The sequence below is a fragment of the Dasypus novemcinctus genome, chromosome 20 (genome assembly GCF_030445035.2).
Source record: "Dasypus novemcinctus isolate mDasNov1 chromosome 20, mDasNov1.1.hap2, whole genome shotgun sequence".
NCBI lineage: Eukaryota > Metazoa > Chordata > Mammalia > Cingulata > Dasypodidae > Dasypus > Dasypus novemcinctus.
This window is the reverse complement of record NC_080692.1, coordinates 18,307,457-18,330,963: the sequence shown is the minus strand read 5'-3', so window position 1 is coordinate 18,330,963 and position 23,507 is coordinate 18,307,457. Positions and strand designations below refer to the sequence as shown.

At 50.8% G+C, this 23,507-nt stretch overlaps 1 protein-coding gene across 1 annotated transcript in view; it reads left to right on the top strand.

The window, feature by feature from the left end:
* Positions 1 to 23,507, top strand: part of CACNA1C (calcium voltage-gated channel subunit alpha1 C) — a 628,569-nt gene that overhangs the window by 43,090 nt on the left and 561,972 nt on the right. Inside the window, exons 2-3 of the mRNA XM_058282508.2 lie at positions 12,261 to 12,591; positions 17,242 to 17,347. Of these exons, the coding sequence (XP_058138491.1) occupies positions 12,261 to 12,591; positions 17,242 to 17,347 (437 nt within the window). The remainder of the gene's footprint in view (positions 1 to 12,260; positions 12,592 to 17,241; positions 17,348 to 23,507) is intronic.

Below are 23,507 nucleotides of genomic sequence, written 5' to 3'. Positions count from 1 at the left end.
GGAGACAGCTGCTTTAGGAGAGCTGGGCACACTCTCTCTCCGCCTCCTCTCTGGTCAAGGAGGTGAATGGGGGGCAGCACTTTGTTCAGCCCCTGCCTTTGGGGTCAACGGGGGGGTGGGGTGGGGTTCAAGGCACCAGCTCCGGAGCTGCAAGGAACCTGGAGGGCTTAGGCTGGCTGGGGAGGGGGGCCTGGGAGCAGTGGGGTGCCTGTGCCGAAGAGCTCTAGACCCTCGGCCTCCCAGCTGGAAGGGGCCTTTTACGGTGGCAGGTGGCCCTCCTTCCTCATTCTAAAGAAGAGGAAATGGAGAGCCGAAGGACAGTGGTTTCCCTGAGGGCACAGAGCAGATGCCAGAGGAAGCTGGGCCTCGAGTTCGGACCTCCTGACTTTGGCCAAGTTCTTCTCCCACCAAACTCAAGGAAAGAGTCAAGATCAGCTCAAGTGCGCCTGATGCCTGACGCTTACCTAGAAGGACAGCCGGGGTGGGGCCGGGGTCAGGGGCTCGCTTCTGTTCCCCTTGCTGCCACTTCCTTGCCTGCCTGCTGTCTGGCAGGGGTTTGGTGGGGATTAATGAGATAAATGGCTTTGACTTTCCTAACTGAAAGAAGCATTATATTTCGTACAAAGCATCGTTAGTAAATGGCCTGTGAGTGCAGGGGAGTAAGCTAATACTGTTTCTTTTGTCCCGCCTAAATGAGAATTAGAAACGTCCAGAAGTAGGATAAATGGGCTGCATTGGGGTGCATGTATGTGTGTGAAGTTTTCAGTGTAAATGTGTGGGGAATCCCGTTCCCCAGTGCAGTCCCCCTGAGAAGGGAAGAATTCTGGAGCTTTTCACTAATAGAAGATCCTTGGAAAGTGGAGCCCCGTTTTCAAGGATCTCTGGAATTCGTTGCATTTTTGAAGGACTCTGGTTACAGAGTGCTGAACCGGCAGGGTTTATCGCGCCTGCTGCCCTCGGGGCAGGGTTCAGGGGCTCGGCCTCGGCGATCCTGACTCAGCTCAGAGGTTCTCACCGTGCCCAGTGTCTGGGGGTGAGTTCTGAGCTCCGGGTGCAGGAAAGGGGTCTTCTGTTGCAGGGCCCCCCGGGCCTACCCACTAATCCAGACCCTCACGCTGTGTGCTGGGGTGTGCCCAGGCGGGACATGGGCCCCCAAGGCACCCTGGCCGCGTCAGGGAGTGACAGAGTGCAGGGCGAGTGGATATCAGCCGAGTGAGCCACCCTCGCAGGTGACGAGGTTGACGTCACCGAGTATGCCAAGAACTGCCCTCCCAAGGCAGCACTGCCTCCTCTCTTCTGGTTCTGGAGGCTGGGAAGGTGTGGCCACTCTGCGTCTCTGTTCTCCTACCGGTAAATCAGGGCCAAAGCAACAATACCCCTATGTCATGGGGACAGAAGTCTAAGTAATTAATACACTGGGAAAAGAACATCATGGGGCACTTATTCTGTAGGATATTCATTCATTCATTCATTCATTCATTCATTCATTCATCTGTTCAAACAAATTTTTATTGAGCACATACCGGACTCCAGGGTATTCTGAGCTCTGGGGTTACGGTGGTGAACAAAAGAGACAAAAGGTGCTTGCCTCTTGGGGCTTTCCTTCTGGTGGGGGAAGACAGATAAGAAAAAAAAATTCATTTAATGTGTAATGAACTTATTTAGCAGGTGACAAACACACTGCTTCAAAATAATCTAACAGTGTCATCTCTGACAACTTCTGAATAGACATCTGTGCAGGCTAAGTGAAAGTGGAAGAGGAGTTTTGCTATTATTGCAGTTTATCATCTTTGGTTGAAGATGGTGGTTTAGCTGTGTGCTTCCATCAGTTTGTTTTCTGTCCGTTTTTCTTTCTTACGCACTCTGATGTCAATATGAAAGCCCTTGCATACCAAGGGAGAACAGCGTCATGACTGAGTCCTCTAGTCAAGGTGATGTTGGCCTTTAGGGGCCTCTCGGATAGAGGGCTGTTTGCAGCAAGTGGGATTCTCTACTAGGGCTCCTTTTCTTCTTCTTACGTCCTCTTGACTAGCTGCCTCATAAAGAACAGAGAAATGGTTTAGTTTGCTGGATTGCTAGCAGGTGTGAATGCCAGTAGCTTGATCACTTCTCCAGTTGACTTGCGCTCCTAGAAATGCTCTGGGTTCCTGGCCCTCCCTCCTGCCTTTTCCCTAGTGAGTGGAGGCAGGTAGGGTGGAGAGTAGAAAATTAAGAGTTTGATTTAAGGCAGCGCCTGGCTGATGAGTTGGGAAGAAGGCTACAGATGTCCCTGGTCCCTGGCTGCCGCCTTGCTTTGGAATAGCCTTGATTGCTGTGGCTCAGGGCCTGCTCTGGGAATTGCCACCTCTCATAAACTGTATCTGTGGCAGGGCGAGGGGAGAGGAAGGTGGAGAGAGTAAGAGGATGTTGTTGGAATAGTGTGGGAAATAGCTCGGGTAAGAGTAAAAAGGAGTCAGAGGCACCTGGTTGACACATTCTGAAACTCTGAGGGTGCTGGCCCTGGCAAGAGGGTTCCCACCTCAGCGGGAGTCCTGGGACTCTCTAACTTAAGTTTGGGGGAAGTGTCAGCTTCTCCACTTGCCCACTGAGAAGAAATTAGTTTATCATTCATCAACTGTATTAGATACCAGTAAAGGACTTTTGGGTTCTAGGTTGTTTGTTGGGTCTTAGCATTTCTTAGACTTTGAAAATATGTATTTTTGCAGAGTGGTTATTTTCTGATCAGAGAATGCACCCTGACTGGGGACATCAACCTCTGAATTGGTTCTTGATTTGCCTTTTTTTTTTTTTTCAGGTTTCTTCACAATTTAGATTGAAGTGCTCTTTTAGGTCCGTTTCCCATTTCCTACACCTTATTCTCATTGTAATGTAGATCCGTGTTGTCTAATGTGGTAGCCGCTAGCTCTGGGCGACTATTTAAATGCAAATTAATTGAAATTTAAAAAAATTTAAAATACAGTTCCTCAGGTGCACTAGCTGCATTTCAAGTGCTCAACAGCCACGTGTGGCTGGTGGCTGCCGAGTTGGATAGCCCAGAATATTTCCATCCTTCCAGAAAGTTCTTTGGGATGGCGCTGCCCTAAACTGTATGTCTCAGTCAAGGTTCAAGCCTAGAAAAGAAACTGCCATAGCTCTTTTTAGAGGGAAGTTACTTCCTACGTAAATTTAAGGGCTGATCAAGTAGTCGGAAGGGTTGGCCAGCAGGCTGCAGGCTGGGCCTCCAGGCACGACTCCCAGAGCAGCCCTGCAGACCTGGCCTGCCCAGGGGACCATCAGGAAGCTGGGGAGGCAGCAGGTCACTGTGCTGAGAGCCCTTGCCAGAGACACGGATCCTCTCCCACCTAACTGAGTTCCACTTCACTTGTTGAGTGGGCCAGCTCCCAGGGCGTCTGGCTGCAAGGGAACCTGGGAGTTGTAGTTTGAAGCTCTCTAGCCTCTGCTGTACAGGGCACACCTGGACCAGGCTGAAGGAGATGCTGCACTAGCCACTCTCCCACCCACCGTGTCTGCCACTGGGTGCTGAGCCAGACCGGATCCTGTCCTGGGGAGAACCACCGGGCTTGAGGATGGGCAGGGCTTGGGTTATCGTTTTAGCGCTAGTATCCTTCCTGTTCGTGTGCTTTCTGGCTGTATTTGTAATGCACTAGATCGAAGATGAATGGCTCTCCACTTTCCAGCCATTTGGCCTTTAATGGGCAGAGAAAAGTAGGACTTCTGTTTCAGGCTGGCTGCTACACTATTAAGAGGGAGAGCAGGTCCCTTGAGGCTACCGTGAGATGATGACAGCAAGAATCAGTTGAGCTTCTGCAAAGACCTTGGGTGACACCCTGGCCTGAGAGAAAGCATCCCCTTCGCACTGGAGAGATTGCTGAAAGAGAGGATGGTCAGGACTTCAGAAGGAAATGCATTTGCAGTTTTCTTCTTTGAGGGGTGAACTTCTGCTTCTTGCTCTTTATGAATCAATCTCCTTGTGTGCAAAGGAGTGACCTGTCTTTGGGCATTGCAGAAGGTCCCAAGGCTGAAGAGGAGGCAGTGTTGTGCAAGTAGGTCTGCAGCCCCCTACCCTTTTCCACATACGTGACTAATTGGGGATCCCTTTATGGTGTGAGGAGGTTTGGGCATCTTTCTTCAAGGGTGATATGGAGGTGTGGAGGTGAGGAGGTGAGGAATACTGGCACACAATGTTAGAGTTTTGGATATTTAGAGTAGAGGATCAGGGAGGGGTTGTTGAGAAGGAATCATTTAAGCCCAAACATGAAATATGAGAAGGAATCACCTAGCAAAGAGCAGAGGGTAGAACATTCTAAGTATGTGCAAAGGTCCTATGGCAGATGAGACCTCAGTATGTCTGAGGAGCTGAAAGGAGTTTAGTATATCAGGAGTGCATTGGAATAGGCCAAGAGTAGAATGAGATGAGCTCAAAAAGTGGGCCAGGGCCAGACCATGCTGGTGTCTTGACCGATGGCAAAGGGTTTGGATTTTGAAGGGCTCTGGCCAGGAAAGTGACAGAGCCTGGAATTTTTATTTCTAATAGGTCACCTTCACTGCTGCATGATGGTTGGATTCAGGGCAAGCAAGAGTGGAAGTGAGAGAAATAGCCAGGGGGTTATTGCAGCATCCAGGGCAAGGAAGGGATGATGGCACAGGAAAGAGAAATCATTGCTCACCCCTCTTTCTGCAGAAATCCTCCCCCATCACCTTCAAGAAGTACATTGAAGGTCCTGATGGCTTGAGATGCCCATTCTTTTTTTTAAAATTTGAGATACTGGGGCTGGGGATTGAACCCCGCACCTCATGTATGGGAAGCCGGCACTCAACCACGGAGCTATACCGGCTCCCCTGCGTTGTTTTTTTGTTTTTTGCTTGTTTGCTTGTTTTTGTTTTCAGGAGGTACCGGGGATCGAACCTGGGACCTCGTATGTGGAAAGCAGGTGCTCAACCCCTCGAGCTACCCCCGCTCCCCGAGGTGCCCATTCTTTAGGGCAGAGAGGGACTGACTCCAACAGTGTTCTTTCTCAAGTCTGCCTGTTGCCCTTCACCTTTATCAGGACATCATTGTCGTTTCCATCCTCGAGCATATTCTGAGGTCTGGTTTGGATCAGGTACATGGATGGAGATGGGTTAAAGAAGAAATATTATTCATTTATTGGTCCTCGAGCGCCTTCCAGGTATCCAGCCCCAAGGCTCACACCCGGGGTGGACTGGGGAAGCAAAAGCCGCAGTCTCCTTACTCAGTCCCTCCCTTGGTCCCTCGCCGAGCAGGAGTCCACGAGGCCGGCCCCCCGTGCCTTAGTCTCGCCCTCGCCCCATTCCTCCCCGTGTGCAGGAGAAGGGCCTGCCCATGGCTCCAGGGGAGCAGGGCCGTTGGACAAATGGGAATCGTTTTCCTAAAGGCGGTGGGCACTGCCTGTTTTGGGGTGGCCTGATCTGCTGAGCTGCTGCTCCCGGGCTCTTTCCGGAACAAGGTGGGAGCCAGAGCAGATCTAAACCGTGGCATCCTTACAGCTGGCAGCAGAGACAGAGCTTTGAATCAGCGTTATAATTTGAAAATTGGTCTCTTTGCCTTGGGTGCTTATTTCCTGCTAACGAAAGCCATCAGGGATACAATGCTGCCTGTCCTACCTCCAGGGCACCGCTCTGGGCCCAGCGACCTGGAGCCAGGGGAGGCGGTTTTCGGTTCCTGGGATTCTCGGATGGTTGCGCCATCCTGTGGCATGTGGGTGACTGGAGGTGCTCCTGGAGCCTGGGGTCTGAGTGGGGAATTGTGGCAGCGGCTGGGGATGTGGAGTAGAAGGGAAAAACTTGGCTATGGGGAGGCGCTTGGGAATCCAATAGCATTGCCGCTTCTTTGGGATTTCTTCCCGTATCGTCAGCTCTGGGTTATCGATAGGTGGATGAGTTGTAGATGAGCTGTATAGATATGTCCATAGCTCTCCTCTTAACAATGTCATCTTACAGCCCAGAGGGAGAGAAGGTTTAGAAACCAAAACTCAGAGTCTCCAGACTGGGTGGAAGTTGTTCAAACCCATTCCCAGCTCAGGGAGCTAGAGAATGGTCTGGAAAGCAACGGTGTCCCTGGCGTCCATCTGGTTGGGGTGTGGTAGGGGGGCAGGACGCAGGAGGCAGACCCTCCGTGGAGTGAGGCTCTGTTTTCTTTTAAATCAGTGTGACTTTTCAGAGAATTGGATAGAACTGTATACACCCGGAAGCACAAAATAATTTCAAAGCAGTTTTCAGTAGCGCGGCTGCTGTAGTCGTTGATGGCTCTTCTCCCAGTTGTGAGACTAGACCACGTAAGGAACAAAAACAACCTTTACTTAATCTGGGTAGAGCAGAAGAGTCCATCAGATGGGACTTTCAGAATTTGCCGGGTCTGCTTCTAGGTAACTTCTGGATGAGTTGCTTAACGAGGGATGGATTTTCCCAGGTGACCCCCGTTATGCGATGGCCTATGGGGGTAACCTGCCTTTTTTCCAGGGTACTTTCCAGGAAGGAGGAACTAAGACGATCAGGGAACACCGAAAGCCTGTGGGCATGTTACTCAATATGCTCGTTGATTCTGAATATTTCGTCTCTGAACTTGAGAGCATTTTTGGATTCCCGAGAGAAAAGATGCTCTGGAAATGACCGAGGCTGGTGTTCCTGGACTGGAGGATAAGGAGCCAAATCTTAGGGCAGCTCGGAGCGGGTCTCCCAGCGTGCAGGCCCCACGCCCCAGGACTCAGCCTTGGTGCTTCGGTGGAGTTCCAGTCACCAGCTCCCATTCACCCCCTCACCGCCAGCCAATGCCCAGTACCTCAGCCAGTCAGGGCAGCACTGGCTTTGCTCATCCTGCTCACCTGTCACTGTATGGGATGGGATCAGGAAATCAATGAAAAATGCCATTCCTTTTCTTACGTCATATATAAACGGGTTGGAGAGGTTTTTTAAAGTACATCAAAAACAGAATATATCACCAATAGTTCATAAAACCTACAGGACCTCTGAGAAGGGAGAGTATTGGATGGAGGAAAATTTCATGGAGAAGGGGAGGCCGCGCTGGGCCTTGAGGCCTGGCCGCTGGCCGCAAGAGGCTGCACCTGTCTCCCTGGTGTTGGCCCCGTGGGTCGTGCTTACCGTGGCCATACCCTTTGTCAAGTCACCGGGGCTGTAGGACAGCTCAGCGCTGCCAGGACCAAAATACTGAAGTTGTTTTCTTGTCCTCAGGCGAGGGAGAGGCTGAATTCCATTTTTCCCCACGGGCTTATTCGTATGCGCTTTCTCCAGATGGTGTGCTCCAGAGAGGTCCTTGTGCTTTGGGAACGATCCTGTTATAAATAGGGTCACCCATTCTGGGGGGGTGCTCAGAAGTCAGCGCACAAGCCCGGGTCTCCAGGGCCGCCTCGGGCCTGTGGGGGCGGCGGCCATCTTGCTCGCCGAGGCCTTTGCCTCAAGGCTCCAGGGCGACGGGACACCCCCGCGCGCACGGCGGTTCTGAGGCGAGGGGCTGTCTCTTGTCCCGTGTGTCCTGCCCTCTTCCCCCGTGTGGTCCCCAAAGCCCTGGGACTTCCTGGCAAGCGGTGTGGGAGACGGGGAGGAAGGATGCTGTGGCGGGGGTCAGACAGGAGAGCTGAAGACACGAATCTCAGGGAGGGTGTGAAGGGCGGAAGGCTCGTCGTCAGTAGAGAACGGGGGCCCGAAAAGGCCCCCAACAACAGAGGCGTGGCTGATTTTACGTATGGGAGGGGAGAGGGGAAGTCAGGGCAGGAAAAATTATATACCACCGATTGAACAGACTGAACTTGGATTTCCTGCCTTCTCTAGAGAACCAAACACGAGATTAGGCCGCTGTGCCTCCGTCACGCCGGGAGGAACAGCGACCCTTCCCCACTTTCATCAGAGGTTAATGAAGGGACTGTGAGCGCGGCGTGTGCCGGGCGTGGAGCTCACGCTAAACGGCAAGGCGGCTCTCGGTGTCCGAGACGCAGCCCCTTCCACCTCAAGGCCCGCTAACCCCGGGAGGCGTGCTCGTGGTGTGTGCGCGTGGCGTGCGCGCGCGCACGCGTGTGTGTGCGTGCCGCGTGAGCGCGCACGCGTGCGTGTGTGCGTGCCGCGGGGTCTGGGGAGGCGAGAACCTAGCCGTCAGCCGCGGTGCCCGTGCTCGCCGCAGACCCTTCCGTGGCTCCCCTGTCACCTTTAAGGAGTCACACGCGCCTCTGTTTCCTGGCGTGGAAATGGAGACTCTCCTTGCTCGCTGGCTATGGAAGCCATTTCCGTGCCCCCGGGGCCCTGGAGGCGCGCCTGCTTCGGTCCTTGTTCACTTAAGCGTCCTCTTCTTTTTCCCCTGGCGTCCTCTGAGCAAGCTTAAGGCCCCAGGCGCCTTGGCGGGTCTCCCCCTTCCTCTGTGCAGGGCCCACGGGGTGAGGGCAGGGAGGGCAGTGCCCAGGTGTGGAGACGAGGCTTCTCGTGGCAGCGTCGGGCTCTGTGCGAGCCGGGGGATCTGACCCCTCTGCCTTACCCCTGGGGGTGCGGGGTGGACACGTGGGGAGCGGAGAGCCACCGCCCTGTTGGGAGCACAGCCGTGAACTGAGGAGGGAGAGGCAGCGCTGGGAGGGGGCTGCGGCCCCCCGTGCTCCAGGGACCACATGGCAGGAACGCGGGGGGCCACTGTCAGGGGAGGAGAAGGCAGCTGAGGGCTGGCACCCGAGAGGGCCCCCTGGGCGCATCCCGGCATCCTTCACGGTGGTAACGCCGTGGTGGCTGTGCTCCGGACGCCCCCGCGTGCCCAGGGCGGGCATCGTCAGTCTGTCACGGCGTTGCTTTCCTGTTGCGCTCGGGAACTCAGGACCCTTTCTGGGCAGCACTTTGAACAGTCGGTTCAATCCACTGGCAGAAGAGGCAAAACTTCCCGCCCGTCCCTGGTGGGATGGGGGGGACCTAGGCTTTGGGAGCAGGCGGAAGTGCCTTCAGAGGTGCGCCGCTGTGGGCGCCCCGAGCAAGCCCGTCAGGCTCCTTTGGTTGTAAGGGACAGAAACCCAGTTCACATGAGCTCAAGCCACTTTACATGTGTCACGTAGCCGCGAAGCTCAGGGCAGGGCTGGCTTCAGGTCCATGGGCTGGTTCAGAAGCCTGTCTCGGACAGACTCTGAACTCCTGGAGGCGTTCTGCCTGGCCAAGCTGGGGAACAGCTCTGAGCGGTCCCTGTGGGGACAGAGGCCCTGGTGGGGCAGTGGGTCCTCGACGGCAGGTCACGTTAGAAGGATCAGCCCAGCATCAGGGTTGGGGTGGTGGCCGGGGGACATGCTGAGCATTTGTCTGTGCACTAATGAGCTGCAGGCCAGGACCAGCTTGCTCTGGCCTCAGCAGCTTCTTTGGGAGAAACTGGAGCAGAAAAGAAAGTCATCGTGGGGGCTTGGATGTGATGGACGTGCAGCTGGGCCGGCCGCTCTCCCCGTGCTCTCCCGGGCGGCTGGAGTGGCATCCGAGGCCAGGCTCCCTGCCCACGGTGCCGCCCGTGCTCTGTGGCTGCTCTTGATCCCGCCGCACCCGGGTCAGGGGCTGGCGGTGCCAGGTCTCCAGGGCCTGCGTCTGTTCTGGGAGGCTCGGGTGTGGACCATGCTGAGCTGACCTTGCAGGACCCTAGGGCATCCAGCCTAAGAGACCGAGGGTCCTGGTGGAGAAGGTGCACTGTCTTAGCGACCCGCCCCTGGTTTCAGAGGCTCCAGTTGCCTTGAAACTAGAGCAGTGCTGATGTCCCTACTCCGTTCGCCCCTCTGGATTTCTTGGTCCCTACCCCAGTTTCCAGCCTGATGACATCCCTCTACCTCCACCTGCCAACCCCTCTGCACGCAGCCCCCTTTCCAGCTATCGAACGCTGTGTAACAGCTCACCCCCAAATACAGTGCCTTTACAACAAGCATCTCTCACAGTCTCTGTGGGTTGGGGGTTTGGGAAGGGCTCATCTGGGCAGTTCTGGCTTGGGGTCTCTCATGAGGTGCTGTCAGATGGGAATGGAGCAGCTGGGGGCTGCCCGGGTCCCCAACTCCTCCTTGCCGTGTCTCTGTGTAGGCAACTTTGGGCTTTCTCACAGCATGGCGGCCTCAGGGCTCTCAGGTGGCCTTACCTGGTGGCCGGCTTCCCTCCCCCACCCCCAGCGAACCTTCCCAGAGATTCAGGTGGAAGCAACATTGCCCTTTTTCACCTAGCCTTGGAAGTCACACAGTGCCACTTCTGCTGGATCCTCTTGGTCAACACAGCCACCAAAGGCCCAAAGGTTCAAGAAGATGGGGCATCGACCTTCTTCTCACTAGGGGGGGGTGTGCCAAAGAATTTACCAACGTGTTTTAAAGCCGTCGTGGCCTCCCTCCCTCCTCCTCGCCAACCAGCACTTAATGCCCAGGTGGATTTGAGGTCCTGGATGTGACCTTACCTTGTCCAACCCTTTGGTTTTCTTAAATTCATTTTTATTTTTTGGTACTCAAATGTAGAGGGTTGAATGAGTCATAATCTTTAATTCATTGTACGTTTATCATTATCGATGTGTGCGATGGCTTCTCTGATTCATTCATTCATTCATTTCCTCTTCATCACCACATCCTATTCTCGTTTTCCTTCTTAACTTTCTTAATCAACCATTCTGTTCTATACAGTGAATACCTTTTTATTTGTATGTGTTTTTATAAATATGTATTCAGACTTCTATTTTTTAGAGGGGTAGCTGGTTTATAGAAAAGTCATGCAGAAAATAGAGTTCCCAAGTTATCCCTTATCATTAACCCTTCACATTAGTGTGGCACCTTTTTTTTTTAAGTTTAGTTCCCATTTTGTTATTTTTTTTTCAGAGACTAGTTGTTCTCCATTCTTACATGGGCTTTGGCAGAGGCCGTGGGGCAGCACCCACAGATCTAAATTGGAGCGGGGTGCCCGGTGCTTCCAGGCCTCACGAGAACAGTTCTGACTCCCTTGCTGTGAATGGCACAGACCACACGGTAACGTGGTTTCACACACAGTTTAGGAAGCACAGAGGTGTCGAAGGCACTTACTATGGAAATATCCCTGGCGGCTCAGCCTCTACTGTGTTTTGAATGACAAACTTCATAATGGCCTTATCCTTGAGCACACAGTGGGCACAGTTTGTGCAGCGAATATGCTGTCCGTGGCCCTGACCTTTTTCGTCACCATCATTGCTCCTTTTCTTTGTCATCTTGGAAGCTAACACCTGAGAGAGTTTTTTTTTTTATCCCCCCCTCCCCACCCCACGGCTTGCTTGCTGTCTGCTCTTTTTGTCCATTCGCTGTGCACTCGTCTGTGTTTTTACTTGTCTCCCTTTTTGTTGCGTCACCTTGCTGAGTGGGCTGTCTGTGGCGGCTCTCTGCTGTGTGCAGGCAAGCCCGCCTTCACAAGGAGGCCCAGAATGTGAACCCAGGGCCTCCCATATGGTAGGCGGGAGCCCAACTGATTGAGCTACAGCCGCTTCCCCGAGAGAGCTTTATAGTAATATAAGAATATTATTTTAATTGCACTATTAGCTGTAGTCCATAGTTTACATTAAGGTTCATTCTTTGCATTGTACAGTTCTATTGTTCCTTTTTTAAAAAAATTTTTCTTTTAGTAGCTTACACACAGCCTTAAATTTTCCTTTTTAACCACATTGATATATATGATCACATTCGCACTGTTGTGCTACTGTTACCACTATCCATTATCAAAAATCTCCAGCATGCCAAACAGAAATGCTGTACCAATTAAGCATTAACTCTCTATTTTCCACCCCAACTCTGGCCCCTGCTTACCTGTATTCTAGTTTCTGCCTCTATGAATTTGCTCACTTCACTTTAATTTGCATTTCCCTGATGGCGGATGATGTTGAACATCTTTTCATGTACTTTTCGGCCATTTGTCTATTTGGCCATTTTAATTTACCGATATTGCATTGTGTATTTGTATTCTTCTGCATCTGCCTTTTCCCGCTAGCACCATGTCTCTAAGGACTACCCATGCTGTAATGCATACATATAATCTCTTGTTCTCCTAACATGAGGCAGTGAGGCCCAGAGAGGGGGAGTGACATGTCCAAGGTCACACAGCTGAAAGCTGAACTAGACCCAGAACAGATTTCCTGACTCTCTTTCTTCAGCATCACACCCTAGCATTTCCACGTGTTTCAAATTCTTGAAATAAAATAATGAAAAAAAAAATGTCCAGTCCAGGAATCCAAAGCGAGTCACAGCTCACCCGTCTTCTCTGCAGTGACAGCTGTCCTCTGTCCTCTCCCCCTGCAGGTTCCAACTACGGGAGCCCGCGCCCAGCCCATGCCAACATGAATGCCAACGCGGCCGCGGGGCTCGCCCCCGAGCACATCCCCACCCCGGGGGCCGCCCTGTCCTGGCAGGCGGCCATCGATGCGGCCCGGCAGGCCAAGCTGATGGGCAGCGTGGGCAACGCCACCATCTCCACGGTCAGCTCCACGCAGCGCAAGCGGCAGCAGTATGGGAAGCCCAAGAAGCAGAGCAGCACGGCCGCCACGCGCCCGCCCCGCGCCCTGCTCTGCCTGACGCTGAAGAACCCCATCCGCAGGGCCTGCATCAGCATCGTCGAATGGAAATATCCTTTGTGCTCTGGGCTGGGCATGGGCTCCTGGCAGCCCGGGGGGTCAGCCCTGCGAGGCCAGTGGGCGGGGGGCTGTCTGGCCGTGCTCAGCCTGCAGACCCGCCCTCGGCCCCGCTGCACCTGCCTCCCGGAGGCTGTTAAGATGCAGAGCCCTGGCCCCTCCTCCAGAATTGAGGGCGCAGAATCTCTGGGGCCAGACCCAGGAACCTGTTTTGGTAATGAGCCAAAAATGAGCCTTAGAGGTGAGCGTGTCCAGCTAGCCAGTCGTGCCATTGGCAGAGGTGCCACGCTGCTCTGCAACCTTCCTTCCTCTCCTGGGTTGTGCTGCTGGGGTGGTGTCATGGTCTCGCCTCCCTCTAGGACAGGGTTTCTTAACAAGGGGTCCGTGAGCTTGAAATGAAATTACAAAAATGTGATTCCTGTGGGGACGTGTTGGTGCGCGTGTCATCTATTTATTAAATAATATACAGTGTAGTGTGAACTTAGTAAGGGGCCTGTGGTTTCCCCCTGACTGGCAAAGGGGTCCGTGGAACAAAAAAGGTTATGAACCTCTGCTCTAGGATGAAGGACCCCAAGGGGGCAAAAGATGCAAGAAGTCATTGGCCCCGGCTATTAGCTCAAGGGCTTAGAGCAATGGCTCTCGGTCTTGGCTGCACATTAGAATTGTCTGGAAAATTTTAAAAAATAATACAGATGCCTGTGCTCTACCGAAGACTAATGAATGCTGATTCCTTTGGGAAGGGCCCAGGCATCACAGTTTTGAAAATTCCCCGGGTGTTTCTGATGTGTAGCTGAAGGGGAGAGAACACTGGCCTGGAGTTGCCATCACAGGTCTACTGTGTGTCTCTAGAAACCGGTGCCTGGGTCCATCAGAGAACATGGCGCGGGTGGGTGGGCTCTCGCTGTGAATCACAGGCTCCTCAGCGTCCTGGCACCCTGACGTTGGAGTGCTGGAAAAGACCTTAGAGATCAATACGTCCCCCCTGCCTTTGACCTGTGATGATGGCTTTGAGTCCCACAGGAGTGACTCGCCTGGGTCATCTGGCCAGTGACAAAGCAGGACTAGAACCTGGTTGGGGTTGGGCATTTTTATCATGAGGATCTATTCAGGCAGAGCTGACATGTGCCTCCCGGCTGGGATGGGGGCGTTAGATTTTCTTAACGAGTGTCTCTGGAAAGATCGAAAAGTCTGGGTGTGGTTAAAAGGTAAAAGAGGGACACAGGGATAAAAGAAGGTGCCTATTTAGCAAGAAACATTAGCTCCAGAAATGGTTGAGCTCCTCAACTGAAAAATTAACTTTAAGAGAATGCAATTAAAAACGAGTGGTGGCTGCAGAGCTGGCCAGTCTTGTCCAGAAGGGCCACTTGTGGTTTCAGTGCCCAGAGCTGGGGAAGAGACATGGCTTTGGTCAGCCCCTGTCCTGCTGCTTTCGTAGCTGCTCATCGCAGAACCAGGGAGCTGGGGAGGACCGTGTAGATCACGCACTCCCAGGGAGAGGGGAGTGAGGCCCAGAGAAGCCGAAGAACTTGCCCTGAGTTGCCCAGCTGGCCACCACCAGAGCTGGGTTTCCAGTCCAGGTTTCCTTGTGTTCAGAAGCCGGGAACGCTCCACCCCTTACGTGCCATGGTGTGGAGGGGAGCATTCAGGGAGGTGAGGGGGCCTTGGCTGTGACACGGCGGGAATGGGGTCTGCAGGCTGGACACCCACTGCCACCCCAGCCCTGCCACCCGTGTCCCCAGTGCCCACGGCCTCTCAGCCACCAGATCGCCAGGGAACGTCTGTAAAAGACAGTCCTGGCCGTTGCCTCCCAAAGTATTTGTGAGGGTTACACCATCCAGGCAAACCTGCTGCGAGAGAGTGGTCAATAGATGTTGGCTGACTCTGAGTCCACTCTTCACCTCCAAGAGGTACTGAGTGCAGAATAAAGTACTGGTCAGTGTACAGAGCTGGAAAGAAGGGAGAAGAGGGTGGAAGAGCTGCCCGCCTCCGCAGAGAGCAGGCAGGGAAAGCGGGGACGAGGGGCACTTCGTGACGGGCATGTGTGGTGCACTGGGCTCTGAACTGGTCAAGGCCCCAGGGGGCGGGGGCCAGGCCTCGGGCAAAGACCCTGACCGAGCCAGCGTCGGGGTTGGCCAGGCCGTGTCCCTGCCTGCTGGATGGGAGCCTTGGCTGGGCAGGGGTGCTGGAGCAGTGCTTCCCACCCAACTGCATGGAGGAGGGGGAGCCGGTGGCAGCGGCGCTGGTCGTGCAGCATTCCCAAAGTGTTTGGGAGTGTAGCTGGACAGGTAAGAAGGGAGCCAGGTGTGCTAGCCAGTCGGTGTTTCTAGGAAAAGGGGAATCGGGTGTTGTCATGAAGAAGAAAAGGCAGTTTAAAAAATGATCTGGTCCCAGGGCTTACCTGGTGGTTCAGCCAATAACTTTTCTCATCTGCCTGATTGCTTTCTTTACACGTGATCTTCTCGGGCACTAGCCCGGGACTTTGAGCGTGAGATGATGGACGGACAGCCTGCATGAGGGCATGAAGTGGAACAGGTAGCACCAGCAACACCGCAAGTGAGCCACCCTCCTCCCCACTTCAGTGGGTGGGGGCGAGCTGACGTGTGGTGAATGGATGAGCTTGAGGTCTGGGTCACTTGAACTAACGTGCCCTTGGCCTGCTGGGGACCAGATGAGGGGACTGAAGCTGACCGGCCTCTGGGCTGAGGGTCACCTTCCTAAGCAGGTAGGAAAAGGGTTAGGAGGGGAAGAGGGAAGAGGTAGTGTGGCTAGAGGTCTGAAGAATGCCTTAGGGCTATTTTAGGGGCGAGCGGTATAGAGTAGTCCTTGAAGACTCAGACTCGGGAGCCAGACCTGGGTTTGAGTCCCATCCTACCTCTAGCCCTGTGGCCCCAGGCAAGTTAACCTTTCACTGTGCCTCAGTTTCCTCATTTAGAAATGGGGGTAATTTGTGTACTCAGGGTGTCTCTGTGGAGCGGTTAGTGCCTGGCACAGCTCTCAATGAATGTTACCTAGGGTGGCCGCTAGTTACCCTTGTCATTGTCATCGTCAGTGTCACCCTCCTCATCACTTGTCCCCTTTGCCTCCCTAAGGGGAGCATGATGTATGGGAAAAGCTTAGTCAGCAGAGCTGCATCCTGGGCCTCGCTCTGCTGTTTGCCCAGCTTGGGAGCTTGGAGAGGCTGCTTTACTTTCTACGTCTGTTAAGTTGGGCGTTTGGACAGGTGCGCTGCATGCCGTCTCTTTGATGTCAAGGCACACGTAGAAAATGTTAACTTTCATGTCGTGTGCCAGTCAGCGGACCCTCAGGTGTGCCCTAGCACTGAGGGGCGTCAGGAACTGGCTTACCAGTTGGGAAGCTCTGGACTAGATAATCACTAAGATTCCTTCCGGTTCTGGAATTCTGTGATACTGGCCCAGGGTTGTCCTGCTGGCTCTTCAGGCCGTCTGCCACAGAGGAGCGACTCAGAGGTCGGGAATCTTGGGTTCTAATCCTGGCTGGTCATTTATTCACTGTGGGGCTGTGGGAAGGTCCCTCGGGGTCTCTGGGCCTAGGGGTTTGCACCGGGTGATCTCTAAGGTCTCTTCCTGCTTCGAAATTCATTAACCCTGTGAGTGCAGGTTTTCCTCAATCAAGCCTCACCTAGGAATTTCCATGCATCTTTCTCTTTCTCCTCCTGTTAGATGTCACATACTAGGTTGAACATTTGGTACCGTGGGGAGAATGGAGCTGGAAGGGCATAAACTGGCCCTTCCTTTGAGGTTTCTCTCCTTGCCTTTGAAGTGGGTGTGGAATGGGCCTCACTGGAAGGGGTGTCATCACATGAGCTCGCTTTTCTCTTGGGAATATATCCTACCCTGATACCAGATTGTTCCTCTAGACCGCAACAGATGCCATTTGAAATTTGAGGGCCTAGAACGGAAGTCTTGTCCACTGATGGTGGTGCCTCCCAGACTGAACAGGCTTTTCATATTCTCTGTGAAACTCGGCCTGGAAGGCAAGATGGCCGCCGTACTCCAAACACCAGTTCCCATCCCATTATGCTCTTGGGGATCTGAGACCCCAGCCTGTCTTCAGGGTCTCTGGAAGCTCTAAGAGGTTGGGAGAGAAGGGGGAAAAATCCTCTAAACTTCAGATTAAAAGATTAAAAATCAAACCTCCAAACTTTAATTAGAAACATTAAAAACCAAATCTGTCTTAAAATCCCACCCCACCCTGCCCCTCCCATTCTGCTTGAGTTCTCTGGTGGTTGCCGTGTAACCCATGAGGAAAAGGGGTGCCCGGGGGGCCTGGTGAGTCCCCACTGGAGCAGGCCCTGCTCTTTAAAAGCAACCCCAAGTACACATGAGGGAAAATGAAGTCAGAAGCAATCTAAATAAATAAAAGAAGGAGAAAAAAAGTTTTTAGAAATCTGTGTTTACTCTGGCACGCGACTAACCTCCACTGCTTTTGACATATTAGGGAAAATTTTGGCGGGGACCCACTAGAAGCACTTAAAAAGGCATATGTTTCTTTTCAGAATACAAGGGACTTGGAATGTATTGTTTAAACAAAATTCTTATGAATCCTGGATTTACTTTAAAAATATATATGTATGTGTGTTTGTGTCACGGGTTTCTTTCTGAGGCATTCACTTCCTTAACTCTCTTCCTCAGACCATTTGAAATAATTATTTTACTGACTATTTTTGCCAATTGTGTGGCCTTAGCGATCTATATTCCCTTTCCAGAAGACGATTCCAACGCCACCAACTCCAACCTGGTAAGTCCGCCATCTTCATTCTTAACTGGTGGAGAGTTGCGCTTGAATCACGTGGATTCAAGGTGGCACGTGGAAGAGAAGGAAGATGTGGATTTGACATGGACGTGAGCGAGAGCGCCACGGAGCTCAGATCTCAAGTGCTATTTTGCTCTTTATTCAAACCAGCACCTGCCTTTTCTCAGCCTGTTTTCAGAAAGAATATTCCAGCTAGATGGGTGAGTGTGTGTGTCTTGAGTAGCAGATCCCGTGAGTGCTCTAAGCTATGCTGCATAAGTTGCAAGTGCAGGTGTTTGCAGGAGCGAGCTTTGATTCTGGGCTCACTGGCTGCATTTATTTTAAGTGCCTTTGTTCCATTGGCAGGCTGCTCTCAGGTGATCCGTAGCATCCTGCGTGATAAATAATTTCTAGGAAGCTTTTTGGAAAGTTTGCTTTTGAAGCCAAAGTGGATTATTTCAGTTTAAGAGGTTTCATTTTCTCGGGAAAGGCTGCTTTCCATTTGGATTGCTGGGCGGCCAGTGCTGGCAATTTGGGGTTAGAATTTGTCCATGGAAAAAGTGGAGAGTGTGTTTACTTTTGGCTGAATGTGAAGCCATTACAAAGGCCTTTGCACCGTCTGGGCATGTGAGGAAAAGAGCTCTGGAATGCAGCTGGCAAAGCCAGGCACTCTAGGATGCTTCTGTGCCAGGCCTGTAGGAAAAGCCTGCCTCTCGCCCTCTCTCCTGCAAAGTCACCGGGACTTTTTGTGTAATTTCCAGAAAGTGCGTTTGGTCACCCTCGCTCCCGTCATCAGCATCTTGCCCCTAATTAGATCGGACTGACCGGTGAGATGGTTTTTGGAAGCAGTGGATGGGTTACTGGATTCTCTGTCCCGCTGGTGCCAAGGGCTGATGCTCTTGTAGGAGTGGTGTTTGGTCTTTTAACCTTGGAATGTTCGCCTTGGCCCCGGCAGCAAATACACCCAATGCATGTTTTAAACTTCACCGTTCCCCCGTCTTCTACGTTAGCTGCAGATCCGCGTTGGGCGAGGACAGGCTCCTGCGCTGGGCCCGCGAGCGCGGAGAGATGAGGTGGATGGAGCATTAACCGGTCCCCGCGGCCTTCCGCGCCGTGACCTCGTCTCTTAACGGGCGAGAACTCTTGCTGTGTCAGAATAAATTGAAGCAACAAGTGCCTCGCAAATGGTCCCTGGAAAAGTGGGTGCTTCTCCCATGGATTATAATTCTCTCTCCACCTCTGGTCCCCTGCCATACCCTGCAGCTCTCTACTGGATCTGCAGCTTTTATTTTTTTGGAGTTCTGGTTCCAGGTGGTACCTGCTTCTTGGTCTTAAGTCAATGAGGCTTTGAGTCTGCTCTAGGCCAAAGCAGTGCTGAAAGCGGGTAGAGGAGCTTGGCTGCATCTTAGGGCCCGTGGCTCTGTAACAGCTCCTTCGTGGAGTTTGCAGGAGGATTAGCAGTGTCCCTTGAAGAGCTGTGGGAGACCAGGGAATCCCTGGGCTGGCCAGAACCTGTCAGCAACGCACCTCTGGGAGGCAGAGGGGCTGGAGGGAGAGGTAAGGTGTCACCTTGAACTCATTCTGGAGCTGGAGTGGAGGTTGCCGTGTTCAGATAATGCTGGAGGGACAGCAATTTAAAAAACAAACAAACCACACCACAGAGTGATGGAAGTGTTCTAAAACTAGATTGTGGTGATGTTTGTACAACTACATATATACATTTAGTAAAAATCAATGAACCATATACTTAAAAGGAGAGATTTAAAAATACATATCATGGTAAGATATTATACTATGAAATTTGCTATTCATCATTTTTGAATGTACAATTCAGTGGTATTCATCACATTCACAGCGTTTTGCTACCATCACTGCCATCTATTACCAGAAATTTTCCATCACCCCAAAGAGAAACTGTGTACCCATTAACGCAATAATTTCCCAATTCGTTATCCCCAGCCCCGGTAACCTCTAATCTACTTTCTGTCACTTTGAATTTGCTTATTCTAGATATTTCATGTAAGTTGAAGCATTACATTATTTGTTCTTTAGTGTCTGGCTTATTTCATTGAGCATAATGTTTTCAAGGTTCATCCACATTGTAGCATGTATCAGAACTTCATTTTTTTTTTTTTTTGACTGAGTAATATCCATTCTATATACAGCCTACATTTTAAAAAATGCATTCATTTGTTGTTGTACACTTGGGTTGTTTCCAGCTTTTGGCTGTTATAAATAATGCTATGAACATTGGTGTACAAATATCTGTTTGGGTCCTGTTTTCAATTCTTTGGGGTGTATACCTAGAATTGGGATTGCTGCTTCACGTGGCAATTCTATGCTTATTTTTTGAGGAACTGCCAAACTGTTTTCCTATAGTATGTAAATTATACCTCAATAAATCTGTGCTATTGTTGTTTTTTAAAGAATAACAGCAGCATGTGAGCCCAGGCCTTTCAAGGCTTGCTGTGGCAAGGCTTCTGCTGCTGTATTGCGCCTCTGTTTTTAAAAATGAAGGGTGACAAAAACCAGAAACTGTCTACAACCGCAGCTCCATCCAGCAACCCCATAGGATCTAAGCACCCTCTCATTTGGAAGTGGGCATCACCATCCCCAAATCCTCAATATTGGGGAATGAACAAACATAAGGGGAGAATGCAACTGTGGCCTAAAATAGACTTACTACTATTCTAGTAATGGAAGCACTCATAACATTGGTACAGAGGCATCGTTCACCAGAGGTTCTGAGGGGAGGGAAAGGGAAGAATAGGTATAACATGGGGCATTTTTGGGACATTTTAATTGTTCTGCATGACATTGCAATGACAGAGACAGGCCATTATACATTTTTCAAAACCTGTAAAATTATGCAGCACCGAGTGTAAACCATAAAGTAAACTGTAGACCATGGTTAGCAGCAATGCTTCAGTATGTGTTCACCAGTTGTAACAAACGTACCACACTAATGAACAGTGTTATTGGGGAAAAGTGTGGGAGGGAGAAAGAGAGGGGTATGTGGGAATCCCCTATATTTTTGATGTAACATTTATGTAATCTAAATCTTCTTTAAAAAAAAAATTAATTTTGAATTAAGAGCTAACCATAAAAAAGAAGAAAGACGAGGTTAGATAGAGGAGGGAGAGCGTTGATGAAAGCCAGTGAGCTTTGCCAGAGACTTGAGACTATAAATCTGGGGGAGTAACGTAGAGAGGGTGGGCAGTTTGATAAGGAGCCTCGAGTTAGCTGCTAAGGCAGTTCCTACCTCTTTCAAGTGAAAGCTTATGTGTTGGGCAATGACTTACTAAATTAAGGGAGCATGTTCAAGTTTCCTCCATTTTAAAAGCAAACAGGCACACACACACAAACGTCTCCCTTGTCTCTTCTAACCCCATCCCTGAATTTCCTTTGGTGGCTCTCTGATTTTTGGAAGAGTAGTCCGCACTTGCCACCTCTGCAAGTTCGTTTTTTGTTCACTCCTTGGCTCCTTGCTCTCTGTCTTCTAGCCTTGTCGTTTTAAGGAGATGGGTCTGTGGGATGTCACAGGTAGGAGTCTCAGTTGGCAAACTCAGGTGGGAAAGAAATGTAACTTTTTTTTTCCGCTTTCCTGTAACTGACTGTAACATCTCTTTGAGGCTCTATATTTTGCCAGGCAGCATAAGCTTAATCTCTGTTAGTCCTTCCCCTCAGTTGTAGCTAAGTCCCAGGGATTTCTCCACGGCCACTGCATTATGGGGCAGAAGGGCCGTGAGGTTCTTGGAGTGGCTGATCCACTCCTGAAATGGCTTTATTCCTTCTAGAAGGGCCTTGGTCTTTGATCCAGTAGCGCAATGTGGGTGCTTCTTCTCCAGTGGAAACCCTCAGCAGCTCTAGATCTCTCTCGGGCTTGAGAATGGGGGACATGGTGCAGACTTCAGGGTCCCTTCTCAAGGACACACCCCAGGATCTAGCCCACTTTTGCTTCCTTTTTGATAGGTCCACGTTTGCCCTCTTCGGATTGTTTGTTTGGGACAGGGTAACCCAAGAGACTCCTGTGGTTTTCCAGATCTATCGTTGATGCCCTGAGCTGGACTCCTGTAACCCAGAGCCAGGATCTCACTCCTCCTTCTTTGTGTTATAGTGGAAAACCCCTAAAACAAACAAACAGAAATACCTGCATTAGTAATAGATCAGGCTGTTATTCTACGCCATGGAGACACCCAGTACGAATGCTATGCTATGAGCCCTTTTCTTCATTGTCTCGGCAGATTAGTATACTGCCAAGTACCCCTCCTCAAAACTCTTTACCCCCTGGCTTCTAGGATACAGTTACTTTTAGGTCTCCTGTCTCTCTTAACTCTTCTACCTGATTCTTCTGACTTTTCTTCCTGCTCTACGGAAGCTTTTACTAAGGTTCTGTCCTAGACCCTCATGTCATCTTTTTGTTTACTTTCCCCTTGGTGAGCTTATCTATGTCCACAATTCTAAGTACTCTTTATATTCCCTAAGTGAATCTGATTTACTAGTTCTGGGGCAGTGCCTTGGAATATGCATTTTAAAAATTACTCATAGGGGTGCTACGATCAGTCAAGTTTAGGAACGACTGACTTCTTGGATAGAGCAAAATTTGAATCAGATAGACCTGAGTTCAAAGGCTGGCTTCACCACTTTGTGGGACTGAATATGAACCTGAAGTTATTTGGTCTCTCTGAATCGCATCTGCAAAAAGGAGGTGATATCGCTTCCACGAGTTCTGGGGAAGGGTAAGGCAGACAATGCCCAGGCAGTGCCAAATACAACCTTGGCACATGGATATGTGACCAGGACGTCTTGCAGACAACCTTAAACAAGTGAGCGCCAAATAGAACTCGTCATCTCTACCATCACACAGCCTTGCTCCCCAAAGAACACAAAGCCATTCCTAAACTGTCTCTGCTCCTCTTCTTTGCCTTAGCTTGGCCAATGCCATTGCCATCTTTGTGGCCATGCAGTCTTTTAAAAAATTTTTCTTTGTCTTTTTATTTATTTATTTAATGTTACATTAAAAAAATATGAGGTCCCCATATACCCCTCACCCCCCTCACCCCACCCCTTCCATAACCACAACCTCCTTCATCATCATGGGACTTTCATTGCACTTGGTGAATACATCTCTGAGCACTGCTGCACCACATGGTCAGTGGTCCACATTATAGTTTACATTCTCCCCCAGACCACCCAGTGGGCCATGGGAGGACATACAGTGTCCAGTAACTGTCCCTGCGGTACCACCCAGGACAACTCCAAGTCCTGAAAATGCCCCCACATCACATCTCTTCCTCCCACTCTCCACCCTCAGCAGCTACCATGGCCACTTTCTCCATCTCAATGCTACATTTACTTTCATTACTAATCACATTAGTTCCAGAACAGAGTATTGGTAAGTCCACTCTAATCCATACTCTATTCCTCCATTCTGTGGACAGTCTTCTTTGCTGCCTTCTTCCCCTCACTGTCCTCATCTGAGCAGGGATAAAGATGTGGAGTTTTTAGTTGGCAATATATCACATTTAGCCTCCTTTCTAATCTCAGAGTCATTTGTTTATACTCTCTGTTTCTTCATCTTGAAGATGGGAATAACAATAACAGTTTCTATCTCATAGGGTTGCAGTGAGGATTAAATGAGTCAAAATATGTAAGGCTCTTGGAAGAGTTCCATAGTAAGAGCTCAGTGTTTGGATATTATTGTCACTGTTGTTATTATCATTATTATCTTCCTGATCATTCTAACCCGGACCCTCATCACTTTTGCCTAGACTATTAAAATCACCCTCCCAGTGGTCTTCTTCTGGTCTCGCCCTCTACTGGTATAGTTATTTGGCAAATGACTACACCTTAGCTCCTTTTAGGAGCTAAGAACCATTTTGAGATATTTCATGGGGCAGACTCTGTGTCTTTTAGGGCAGATAACGTTTAAGTAGATGATTGTAAATAATGATAGGTCTTATAAGGAATCAGGGTGGCAGAGAAGAAGGGAGGATCCATTTTGCTTGTTGGGAAGGGGGTCATGAAAGGCTTCACATGAGAAGACATACTTGAGGTGCATCTCCCATTAAGGAGGTGATTTCCATGCCAGAAGAGGCATTTCAGGCCAAAGGATGCATGTACACAAATGTCTCGCCATTAGGATCAGAGGATGGTGTGTCAGTTG